Source organism: Sturnira hondurensis, unplaced genomic scaffold (genome assembly GCF_014824575.4).
Source record: "Sturnira hondurensis isolate 20B ecotype Veracruz unplaced genomic scaffold, ASM1482457v3 Scaffold0018337, whole genome shotgun sequence".
Lineage (NCBI taxonomy): Eukaryota > Metazoa > Chordata > Mammalia > Chiroptera > Phyllostomidae > Sturnira > Sturnira hondurensis.
Genome location: NW_028090968.1, coordinates 2040740 through 2053014, shown reverse-complemented (window position 1 = coordinate 2053014; position 12275 = coordinate 2040740). Strand labels below are relative to the sequence as shown.

Genomic DNA, 12275 nt, shown 5'->3' with positions numbered 1-12275 from the left:
AGTCTGTCAGCCATTCTCTCTAAACCACGCTGCTAGCAAGGACTCTGAACTGGCCAAGTCCTCGAGGAGCTACCCCCCAAACCCTGACAAGGACTCTTGTCCCTGGCTCACTGGGTTCTGGCTTCTGAATCAGGAGTCTGAGAGGACAGTGTACCCTTTCTTTGACTCAGTCAGCCCATGCCCTCAGTGGTCTTTCAACAAAAACTGTATCTGTTGAGGGTAGTGTGCTAGAGACACCTGTCTCTGAGGGATGCTACGGCCCACACCTTAGCTCACCATGTCTCCTTGCTAATCATTCATCTGAACAAAACACACAAGATCACCTAGAAGAGTTGTTATGTCAGTCAACAGAAGACTCTTGCCCTGGCCAGTGTGGCTCAGGTGGTCGTTGTGCACTCAGAAAGTTTGCGGGTTTGATACCTGTCAGGGCACATACCTAGGTGGCCCGTTCCACCTCGACCCGTGGTGTGTATGGGAGGCAACCAATCAGTTTCTCTCCTGCATCGATGATTCTCTCTCTGCCTGTCTCTGTCTTCCTCGCTCTTTTTTGAATTTATTTTTATTGTTGTTCCATTCGTTGTCCCAATTTTTGCCTGTTGCTCTTCCCTGCCCTGTTCCCAATCAATCCCCTCCCTGTTGTCCATGTCCGTGGATCATTTACACTTGTTTTTTAACTAGGCCCTTCCCCTTCTTTCCTCCTTTTCCCCCCTCCCCCCTTCCTTCTGGTCCCTGTCAGTCTGTTCCTTGTTTCCATGCCTCTGGTTCTATTTTGCTTATTTGCTTGTTTTGTTCATTAGGTTCCACTTGCAGGTGAGATCATATGGTATTTGTCTTTTAACACCTTTCTAACATCAAAATATATACATCCCCTCAGGTGAGGGGGGAAAAGACTTATCAACCGAAACCTAGGGAGTGGGACAGAGGTGAAAAATGCTTCCTTGTCCCCTAATTTTGCATTCTGTTACTAACTGCTTACGTAAAAGCGTTATTAAAAAACCCAAACCTTGTGATTTTAGTACGCAATTCCAACAACTCTTTGTGGGGAAGGATGGCACCAAAAAGTGAAAGATGTCTACATATAAAATCTTTATTACAGGCAATATTGGTCCATACACTACACAATACCAACAGTACAAGTTTAATCTTTCAAAATCATCATTAAAACAGCAAAAGACCAAGAAATAAAATTTGAGTCAACTGATTATTTTTCAAAATATTCTTAATGCACATTATCCTCAGTTCCCTTATTACAGTGAAACATTCAAATACAAAAAAATACCCCATTTAACGTATACTAGTGTTAAATGGTTATTTGGCTTAAAATCTGAGTTAAGAAAATCCTTTTTAGCAACCTACATACAGATAAGTAGCAAACTTTATTATATTAAACAAATTCATTCTGCTTAAAATGTGTAAAGAATTTCATTCATCATGTATTCTGATCCTAGTATAAGTGTTTTCTCTCTCACCATCATGGTTTTATCTGAAGGACCATCTCAAGGAGTTGTCCTAGACATAAACTTATCCTCTTCCCCAACACACTTCATCCCAAAGTCTGTCAACAGATGGCAACCAGACAGCAGTCACTGTGCCATTTGATGCCAATGGTACCATGAGAGCATGGCCAGATCTGTTAAACAGCCCATTTTCCTACCTACTGTGGGTTGCTGCTCAGGAGGGAAGATAGACGCCAATACAAGCAGAAAATCTGCAGCTCCTCTGCTACGTTCCTTAGAACACTTTCAATTTTTCTGGTCAATGCTCTGATTAGGTAACATACATAAAAGCCAGCATATTAGTTTAAATCTTTAAACAAAAAACTATATTTTCCAAAGTCATTATCATTGGGGGCAATTAAGTGATCTTTTCTTGCTTTGTTGAGCTTCATCTTTAGGGCATCTCTTCTTTCTTCCCATTCATGAAGTTCAGCATTTCCATGTGCAAATTTGCAGCTGCTTCCTTCTGTGCAGGTACCATTCATATACCTGTTGGGACAAGTCAGCTTCATAAGCGTCCACAAGTTGTTTATGAAAATCTTAAAATGCACACTTCACTAGCTTTATGATTTGTACAAAGCTGGATACTTTGCAGCCTTGACATCCACAACAGAGAAATTAGTACTTGAAGCTACTTAAATGTATTTAGTGAAACATACTGTTTGATTGCTACAATTCAAACATTTTCTTTCTTAAGACAAATACGTCTTTAGATAAATTAAAATAATCTTTTCCTGATTTTGTCATCTGGTAAAAAAAATAAACTTCTCATAAAAAAAAAGAAAAATAGTGTTTAACTGGGGGGGGCGGGGGGGGGCCCGGGGAGGCAGGCACAACTCTAACCCTTCCTTACGCAGTGTCAAGAAATCAGAAGTGACATTAAGCAAAAGCTGCCTTCAATAGTTTTAAGAATCACATGGATCTAAATTTGGAAATTAAACACCAACAGCATTTTAACAAAATGAGGAGCAATTCAAAATTATCTCATTTGCTATTGAACAACTGTCTCATTTGCTATTGAACAATTGTCTAAGTAAACACAGCAGTGATACATTCTCCTTTGGCCTGAGTAAGTTTCAGATTTACACTTGAAATATTCAAAGGCAGTTTAAAAACTGATGAACATTTACAAGAAAGGTTGTGGTGAAGGTTAGAAAATCATGGCTGGGAACTCCAAAACTCCCTGGGCAAACTCGAATAAACATACTCCTCCATTCGGTTATCTTAAGACATTTCAAACCTCTATGAGCAGACTAGTAAATCTTTTCATGTAACCACAGAACAGTGAAGAAATGCTCAAGGAACAACTAGAGCTCAAATCTGAGCCTTCAATATTGGAAGACTTATGACCCAGATACTCTCCAACGACCATCAAAGTTGTGTGAGACCAGCAGCAGTTTTCCTGTGGGAAATTTAAGAAACCTACGTACCTGTCACAAATACTAAAATATCCTGTTGGAAAGCGGTGCTGCCAGCAGTACTGGTCGTCTTCAGTGTGGAAAACCTTCTCTTTGTGCTTCTCTGAGGAGATGTGGTCTTGCCACTGCTTCTCACTGTTACAGTTCTTCCCACACATCCAGCAGTGAAAGTCCACCTAAAAAGCACAAGACAGGCATCCCATCAGCAGGTGTTGTCTGTGTGTCCCTCAAACACAGTCAGGGCACCAGGAAGACTAGAGACCACCTAACATAAGACCCAGCCTCTATTCCTGAGAGGCTCATGTAATGAGTAAGCCAGGCAGAACACCAAACTCAAAATAAGAAACAGGACCAAGGAAAGGATGCTAAAACTGGGAATCGTGCCACCACACGGGAAGTAGAGCACAGGGGCCATGGATCCAGCCAGGTGTCTGGGAAGCCTCCAGCAGGGAGGTGATAGGAGCTAGTGTACAAACAAGGATGTCTGTCAGAAGGACAAGGGCCAGGTTCAAACACAGATCCCGAGAAGGGGTAAAACAACAAGGAAAAGCAGAAACAATGTGAAAGCCCAGGGCTCACCGACTGCAGAGCAATGAGCAGCAACTCTATTCAGCACACATGAATGGAGCCCCGCTTTGGGGCCAGGATTTGTGCCATGTGGGGAAGATGTTGCCCCTGCAACACAGACCTACAGAGAAGGCTCTCTGCTATGATGGGAGGTGAGGGCTACCAGAGAGGCAAGCCTTAAGTGTCTGAGTACTTCCCAAATGCACTATGTAAGGATCACTGCAACACTGGGTAAGAATTGGCTCTGGAGACTTCCCATGAGATTCTGACTCAACATGTCTGGGATACAGATAGGAATCTGTCTTTTTAAACACCCCAGGTAGATCTCATGACCCAACAAGTGCAGGTGGCCCTGCTCTGGGAACCCAAGGAGGACTTAAGAAAAAGTGGCAAGGGAATCAGAGCTGAGCCTTGGCAGAGAGGGCAGATTCACAGGGTGTAACACAAGCAGAGGCATGGGGCAAGGCCAGGCCACGGACACGGCCTGGATCACACTGAATCAATATGGAGAGGGGCCAAAAACAAAAACAAGAAACAGCAGCAAAATAACACATACATCTATTTCAGTTTAAAAGACATGCCAGGCAGAACTACAGGTTAGGAATAACTAAGTCAAAGATATGCACACATGGCCTGGAAAAACACACACCTGATCTGGGCCCTCTGGGAAGGGGGACAAATGGGGTTCCAACTTTATCTGTAACATTTATTTACTTTACAGAAGCAAATACAAGAAACTGTTAACATCACTTCACTTGGGATCATGGGCTCAAAATATTCATTATATTATGCTCCTTAGTTTTCTGAAAATCTTAAACTAATTCTACTGCTGTAAAAGACCACAGGTGACTTAATGTCTCTACAGAGCCCTGGAGGCGGAGGGCAGCTGCAGGCGGGAGGGAGGGAGTGAGAGGCCCGGAGGGAAAGGGGCCACATGGCCGGAGCACCTTCTGTGGCCCAGCACTGGGATGAGTGTAGACCCATACTCACTTCTCCATCACAACCACCCCACTCGTAGATGGGCAATCTGCCCAGACCAGTAAGGAAGGAACCAGGACTTAAGATTTGAAATCCTCTGGCTGCACAGTCAGAAAAAGGATCAAGAAAGGATTTTAGAACGAGAGACTTATGCTAAGACTGCAGCAAGGCCACAGGAGAGAAAAGATGAAGATACTGGAAAAGGACAGGGAGTATGTGACAGAGACAGGTTTTGGAGAAAGTGGGGGGAGAGGGGGCGGGGAAGAAAGGTTCCTTCTATGGCTCGGAAGCAAAGGAGAGGGGAGACAACCACCAGTACTTACAGTAACTTCAGCGTAATCTGTCGGCATGTGAATTTGTTTTCCATTGTCCTTGTTGGACTGACTGGCTACATCATCACTTTTTTCATTTTTTTGACTCTTTAGCCAGAGTTCGTAAAACTGCTCCATATCTTGTACTAAAGCAAAATGAATCACTTTCAGCAGCAAAGATTTAAATGCACCATTTAAATAAACACAAGACCATGCATATTTTTTTTATCAGTCAACATACATTTTCAAAAGAAAAGCAAGAGGTTGAATGAAGTCTGATTATATTAGGGAGAGACAGTCCATGTCCAAGCAGTAGGTGAACTACCATAAGCAAGAATCAAATTCAGGACTGTTAGACTGCAAACATTAGTCTTCCAGATTAATGAACTCCTCCCTGCATGTACAAGACACTTTGGGGTGGGGAGGTAAAATGAAGAAACCCTTCTAAGGCTATAGGTAAAAATAAGGAAAGGCTTTGCACAGCTTTACAGGACCCACATTCAACACTTGTTATCACCACCATGACCACACACGCTACTTACACAGCTTGGGGGAGCCTGGAGCTGACATGCTCCTCACTGCTTACTGGGAAAGAGAACATACTACTGTTGGGACCAAGATTCTGGCCCTAATGGGATTCCATCAGTCAAGCCACAGTCTGAAAGCACTGACATGCGAGGGTGCAATTCACAGTAGCTCGACTGTGAGCGGGTCCTGGGCAGCGGCTGCAAGCTGCTCCCTGTGTCAGAGTAGGTGCACTCTGCATAACCAGGTGTCTCACCCTCAGCACTGTTGGCATTCTAGGTGGGGAATTCTTTGCTGTTGGGGGCTGTCCTGGGTGCACTGTAGGATGTTTAACAATACTCCTGGATACCACTCACTAGATGACAAGAGCTTATTCCCAAAAGTCATGACAATAACAATGTCTCCATGATGTCAATGTCCCCAGAGGAAAGGGGTGTGTGTGGCCAAATTTATCCCCAGTTGCTGTTATGTAACTACTCCAAGCAAGAAAGCAAGGAGTCCCATCTACATAAGTCACTGAATTCTGACGTGGTTGAAACGTAGCAGGTGACATGCTTAAATCTGATTGGTTCCTGTAATCCAGAGACTACAGACCTTAAGCTGTTCATGACTTTCCCTCAGTTAAGATTAAAGAACAATGATCCTTGTAATAAAAAATTTTCTGGTCAAGTGAAAGTTGTCTGAGGTGCCTTTCAAAGACTCCCAAAGTAAACTAACTAGAAGTCTGACCTACATAAACTTTTTCTCTTTGGGCCTTTGAATCGAGGCCTGTTCTAACAGTAAGGCCTCCTTGAAGAAACCTTCAGTTCTACTCTGATTAATTCAGGGGGTGACTATTCACAAACAGGAGCAGATGACCTAAGTAGTCATGGAAGGTCTAAACTTCCCCAGACCACTCTTCACTCAGGAACACACCTACAACAGCAAAGAGTGCAAACCTATATCTCTGTGTCCAATCTGACCTAGACACAGACCAGACGTCAGATTCTGCTCCACTGATGATGGGACAACTGCTTCAGATGCAAACTGCTTTCTGTGTTCACAGCAAGTTGGCATTTTTTCAGAGAGGAAGAAACTTTCAAGCAAACTAGATTTCATGGCTGTCAAGGCCACAGTTAAAACATCAACTTACTCCCATTCTCCTTCATGTATGTCCACACTTCTCGTTCCTCAGGACTATGAGCAAAAGAGCAGTTTCCAACATACTGACATTTTTTCCCAGAAGCAATATGATTGCATAACTGTATAAAAAAATACGAATATAGGACAGAGCACACTTAGTAAAACTGCCTAATTTTTACATTTAAGCAAAATAAGCATTATTATCCATGCTAATGCTGAGTAATATAAATTTAAAATAAGATCATCTTGATTCTATTCAAACTAACTGTAAGGCCAAAATACATGAGATGATAGTAATATTTAGCTTTCTATTTTGAAAATTTTCAAAAGAAAATTTTCAAAAGAAAGAATGCAACTGGAATTTCAATGTCTACAAACTCACTTATTCCTACTATCTGCTTGTAACACAGCAGACTATTTTTATTCCCAAATGGAGATCACTGGGCCCTCAAGTCTGACAGCTACTCTCCCCTACCCACCACCCAGGATGCCTCCGCTTCAGCACTTGGGAAGCAGTCAAGAAACTGCAGACTACTCCAAAGGTACTAAACAGTGTCAAAAAAATCCCCGGCCACCATTCACTAGATATGCATTTTCCTGAAGACAATTATTATGCTAACCAGGCCATCCAGTTGTACACGGCATTCAAATAATATTTCATGTTATTTACATTTTTATGTTACAAAGTAAATACAATGATACTCGTAGGAAAATAAAGTGATAGCAATCAGCAGAATGCAGACTTCCCTAGAAACCTTGAAAACTATCAAGAACTAAAAAAATCTCCATCACCGAGAGCTCATTCTTAAATATCATAAATACACTTTTTTATATTTGTACTAGATTTTATACTCCTATAAAAACTAAGAGTATAAAACCTAGTACGACTGTTAGCTTATCTCAGTTTATTTGTATTTCAACAGGAGCTGGCCTTATACATCAATTTACATAATACTAGATGCTCAGCATCGGTTTTTGCTAAAAATCTAAAGTAGTGCCCTGAATGCTGTATATCTTCTTCCTTGAACTAAGATCAGTAAACCCTCCTCTTAGAATCTCCTGTATTAAATCAGCAGTCAATAAATCATTCTGTGACTAAGTTTATTATTTTCTCTTCCCAATCAAACTCCACCCACTACTTAGCCACGACTAGGGAAACATTTACCATAGTCTTTAAAGATCGAAGATAAGGAGCAGAGAGAAGACAAAGGAGAAAGCTAGCCACTGTGGTGGGCTTTTTACATAACACTGCCTTGTGTACTCTTCCCTATAATGTAAGTATTCCCATTTACAGATGAGCAAACTACAGCTGAGTAAGCTGACCACAGCCCTCTGGCACCCTCTGAAGCCCATTCTCCTTCCACTTTACCACACTGTCTACATACATACACACACTGAGTCTTATTTCTTTTACAGAAAGGATCCCTGAGCAATCCCTAGTAGGGTAGCAAAGGCAGAAATAAGCTAATACATTATACAGCAGTACACCATGTCTAAGATGTCAGAATAACCAGCAGTGCTAGGAAGCTGCCACATGAACTAGAATTGGTCTCAGTTGTATTTAACAAAATATTAAGGAATACACCCACAACCTCCACCACCTTTTAAAGCCCAAGATATCAATGGTTCCAATCCCTCTTCTTCCCCTCCTACATACCCCACTGATGAAGTCACCCAATCTAGGAGTCTGAAACCACTGTGAGTGAAGCACAAACACACCACCGCCTTCCAAGACTGACCTTGTAACCTTTCTAAGTTTTACAAAGTGCAAGGTACTCTGGGTGATGGAAAATTAAGCTGTCTCTTCCTCCACTCTCTCTGATGAGTCAGAGAGAGAGGCTTCCTCTACCCAGGTAGAGGAGACTACCCAGGGTACTCTGCAATCCGTCTGACCTGCTTCTCTGGGCAGAAGGTTCTCTCCACGTTTCCCCCATCGAGACAGAAAGTTCACAACTTGTCAATAGTCCAGTGTCCCTGTCCACTAACTCACATAGTAAAAGCCCCCCTGACTCTTTCCAGACCCACTGCCTAGTGAAGAGGAGAGTCCAGAGCCAGCTCACAGGGTTTGCTTGGACAATCATCTTCAAGACCATGGACGGCACCAGAGGGTACTGAGGTAAAACACGCCACCTCATGAATGAAGCACTACCCAACTTTAAGTTGGTCTGGCATTTTCATTCTAAGGGGTTTTGAAGAACATCTTCCTTTAATGTTGAGTATTTTTCCTTTGGGTAATTTCAAAAGGTCCTACCAAGTAGGGTATCTTTCAGTACCCATTGCTTCAGGGAAAGAAACAGGCACGGTAAAAAACAACTCATGCACAGCATAATAACACAGAAGGCCTTGGGTTTGATAGCAAAGCTAAGGAACTAAATTTAAATGAAACTCTCTTCTATTCCCTCCCAAAAGTAATTCATCTGAAAAATTAGGTCAATCATGCCCATAAGTGTTTCTCAAGCCTCTCCTTCTTGATTCTCCAATTACTTTTTCCAAATAACTCCTAAAATTCCACTCAATATGAAAACTGTCCCAGAATCACACATATACCAAAGGGAAGGAAAAAAGAGAGGCCCATTTAAATTTCACTATTACAATGAACATTATTTAAAGGGTGCCAGTTTCAATCTGAATTACTACTACTTTCTAATAATTTGAAATGCCTAATAAAAAAAGTGGCTTAAAAATTACGTATGTACATCAAACTGTAAAGGCATTTGTTTCTTTGTGGGGAGAGGACGGATGTTCATCCACTTCTTACGTTCAACAGACATCACTCTCATCGCACGACGGTCTTTGGTCCACCTAAGAAAAATGGAGTTCAGAAAAAAACAAAGACACACTGGCAAAGGCATAATATAAAGGGACAGGTACGAAGTTTGTACCTAAAGGACCAGAGATTTTTTTCCTCAACCTTCTAAAAGAAATGCCTCACAATGCTGTCATTTCATTTCCAGTTGATACTCGTAAACAAACATTCCCTACCAATCCTAAACAAAGAACTGATAAAATGCAAGAATGCTTGAATTTTGTTGAATTCTTAGCTACTAAAGCCTAAAAATCTCTTCCCTTGTGCTTTGTAATTACTCCTAAATTACCTACTTTTTCCCTCCTCTCTTCAAAGTCCTAATCTTTTCTTACATATGTGATTTTACACCTATAAAACAGACCATTATGAAATAGGTATTGTTTCCATACACATGCTACTTACGAATGCCTTGCTTTTGCACTACAGTATTTTCTGTTTTTGTCTGGTTCAATGACTTGACCATTTCTCAGACACTGAGAACACACGAATTTTATCTTCATATTAAGAGATCCAGGCATCATTATTTGATTGCCAGATACCTAAACAATTAAAAGATCAGTTTTAATTTTAACAGATAACCAGTTTTCTGAGAACAAAACACTGTCTCACCATGTATTATTTTTCATAATAGCATATAACTTTTTTTTGTCTGGTTTAGTGATTTGACCATTAATATATATAATCTGATAACTAAATCACCAATTCTCCACCCAAATGCAAGAGAGTATGATTAAAAAGCAGGTTAGAGGCCCTGGCTGGTGTAGCTCAGTGGATTGAGCACGGGCCTGCGAACCAGAGGATCGAGGTTCAATTCCCAGTCAGGGCACATGCCTGGGTTGCAGGCCGGTTCCCTGCAGGCCCACTCCCAGCACAGAGGACTCACGAAAGGCAACCATACATTGATGTTTCTCTCCCTCTCCTTCCCCTCTAAAGATAAATAAATAAATAAAATTTTTTTAAAAAAAGCAGGTTAGAGACACTAAACCTCAATTAGAAAGTCAGCTCTGGAACTGCTGACTGGAAGTTTTCTGGGTAGCAGGGGAGACAGCAGATAAAGCAGTTTCGCCAGACGGGAAGAAAAACGACAAACACAATCTACCTCCTTTACATAATACAGACTGTAACTTTTAGACCTCTAAAATTTCTTACTTTCAGTATGATTATACCATTACACATTACATACTTATACCAGTTCATATTATTATGAAGACTTAAAATTATTCTTTTGCATAATAGTAAAAATCCCCAAAGCCCAAGATCCCATCTGTTCTATCAATTAGGCTGAGTAAGAAAATTGTGTCCTATATTCTTGATGGGTATTATGGGATGCCTAATTTTTATGATGACCAACTAAAATTCAGAATTTTTTCACATTAAGAATTGCTCAACTCAGCAGATAACCAGAAAGTAGTGGACTGCAAATATCAACAGCCTCTGCCAACAACTAACACCCATTAGGCCATTCCAGACAGATCCTGGATGCGGAAAGTACAAAAGAGAAAATACCTGAGCTCCAGGTACGTTTGCTTCCAAGTTCTGCCAATATTGTTTAGATTCTTGAGCAATAGCATCATGTGAGATACCTAGGAAATGTACAAGTCTTCTGTTAGGTCCTCTGTGTAATAACAGTCCTCTAGTCAGGTCAAAGTCAGGCTCAATTCCCTAATTATTCCCATACACTGTAATCTACCATCAAGGAAGAATGAACATCATGCGATTCTTTTTCAAAACAGAGTATTTAGCCCTGGCTGGTGTATCTCAGTGGATTGAGTGCTGGCCTGCAAACCAAAGTGTCACCGGTTCGATTCCCAGTCAGGGCCTGGGTTACAGACCAGTTCTCCAATGGGGGTGCTCAAGAGGCAACCACACACTGATGCTTCTCTCCCACTCTTTCTCCCTCCCTTCCCCTCTCTCTAAAAGTAAATAAAATCTTTTAAAAAAATGGAATATTTACAAATAGAGCTGTTGGTGCTTTCTGAGAAATCTTCCTCACAAAACCATATTACATGAATGAACTTGTACCAGCAATTAATTAGATGCGACCATACTAAAAACAGGCCACTCTAAAAATGAAAAGTGACTGCACAGGTTAAGGTCAGGGCAAAATCAACAGGTTGCCACATCAAGGTGATGGAGAAGGGGCTCAGAGACTGTTTCATCAAACCCTGACTGCCCCTGAGACATGTCTCAATCACACACACACATCTACCTGTTTCATTCTGCAATATCCAGACTTTCAATTCTACAAGACTGTGAGCATAAAAACACTCATCTTCCCTTAAACAGCCATATCGAACCTCATGTCGACATAAATCAAGGTGACACTGATCATTAAAAGGACGTATTTTGGAGTACTTTACTGTTGTCTCTCGCAAAATGTGGACAAGGCACCTGAAATGAAAATGGAGTGACATTTTAATATTGGTGTGCCATAAATTTTAGAAAATATATATATAATGCCAAGTTTAGACTAAAAATGCATTTTAAATCTTTATCGGAAAAAATAAATCACTATATGCAATTACTGGATTGATTGGGGGAGGATAATTATGCATTAAATCATAAAACTCCTAAATCTATGTGATGAGCAGCTAAAAATTAATAATGCTTTTGGAATTAAATAATTAATTTAATAATTCACTAAAAAACTCCCAGCAAAATCTACTAACAAACATTTTAAAATAGTAATTATCTTTCAACAAAAGGAGAGGGGGAAATGCCTGGGCAGATAACAGTCTGGTTTTATTTTGAGCTAAGAAAATAATTTATTTTGTCACTATAAAAATTAGAAACTACCAACATACTTATTGTCTTGAAACTCATGCTTTGTAACCGGGTGAGAGCAAGAAGTAGAATTATCTTTATTTCTTTTACTGATCATTCTAGGCTTATGATCAAAACATTTCTGGAACAGAAAAGAAAAATTATCACAAAAATATAAAATATAACTTTTATACCCTGAATATTTGGGTTTCAACATTCTTACATACTTATACATTATATGCTTATACCAACTTATGTTCACTACTATTTCTTGGATAACTGTTGGAGC

General features: G+C 40.6%; 1 protein-coding gene across 2 annotated transcripts in view; it reads right to left on the bottom strand.

Annotated features, from left to right (window-relative positions):
• Positions 1-1062: 1062 nt before the first annotated feature.
• Positions 1063-12275, bottom strand: part of ZC3H7A (zinc finger CCCH-type containing 7A) — a 33072-nt gene continuing 21859 nt past the window's right edge. For both annotated transcript variants that reach the window (XM_037068989.1, XM_037068990.1), the window contains exons 15-23: positions 12028-12128; positions 11433-11614; positions 10730-10806; positions 9626-9762; positions 9114-9219; positions 6428-6536; positions 4783-4916; positions 2927-3090; positions 1063-1985 (exon numbers count right to left, since the gene is read on the bottom strand). In XM_037068989.1, the coding sequence (XP_036924884.1) occupies positions 1796-1985; positions 2927-3090; positions 4783-4916; positions 6428-6536; positions 9114-9219; positions 9626-9762; positions 10730-10806; positions 11433-11614; positions 12028-12128 (1200 nt within the window). In that variant the 3' untranslated portion in view covers positions 1063-1795. The remainder of the gene's footprint in view (positions 1986-2926; positions 3091-4782; positions 4917-6427; positions 6537-9113; positions 9220-9625; positions 9763-10729; positions 10807-11432; positions 11615-12027; positions 12129-12275) is intronic.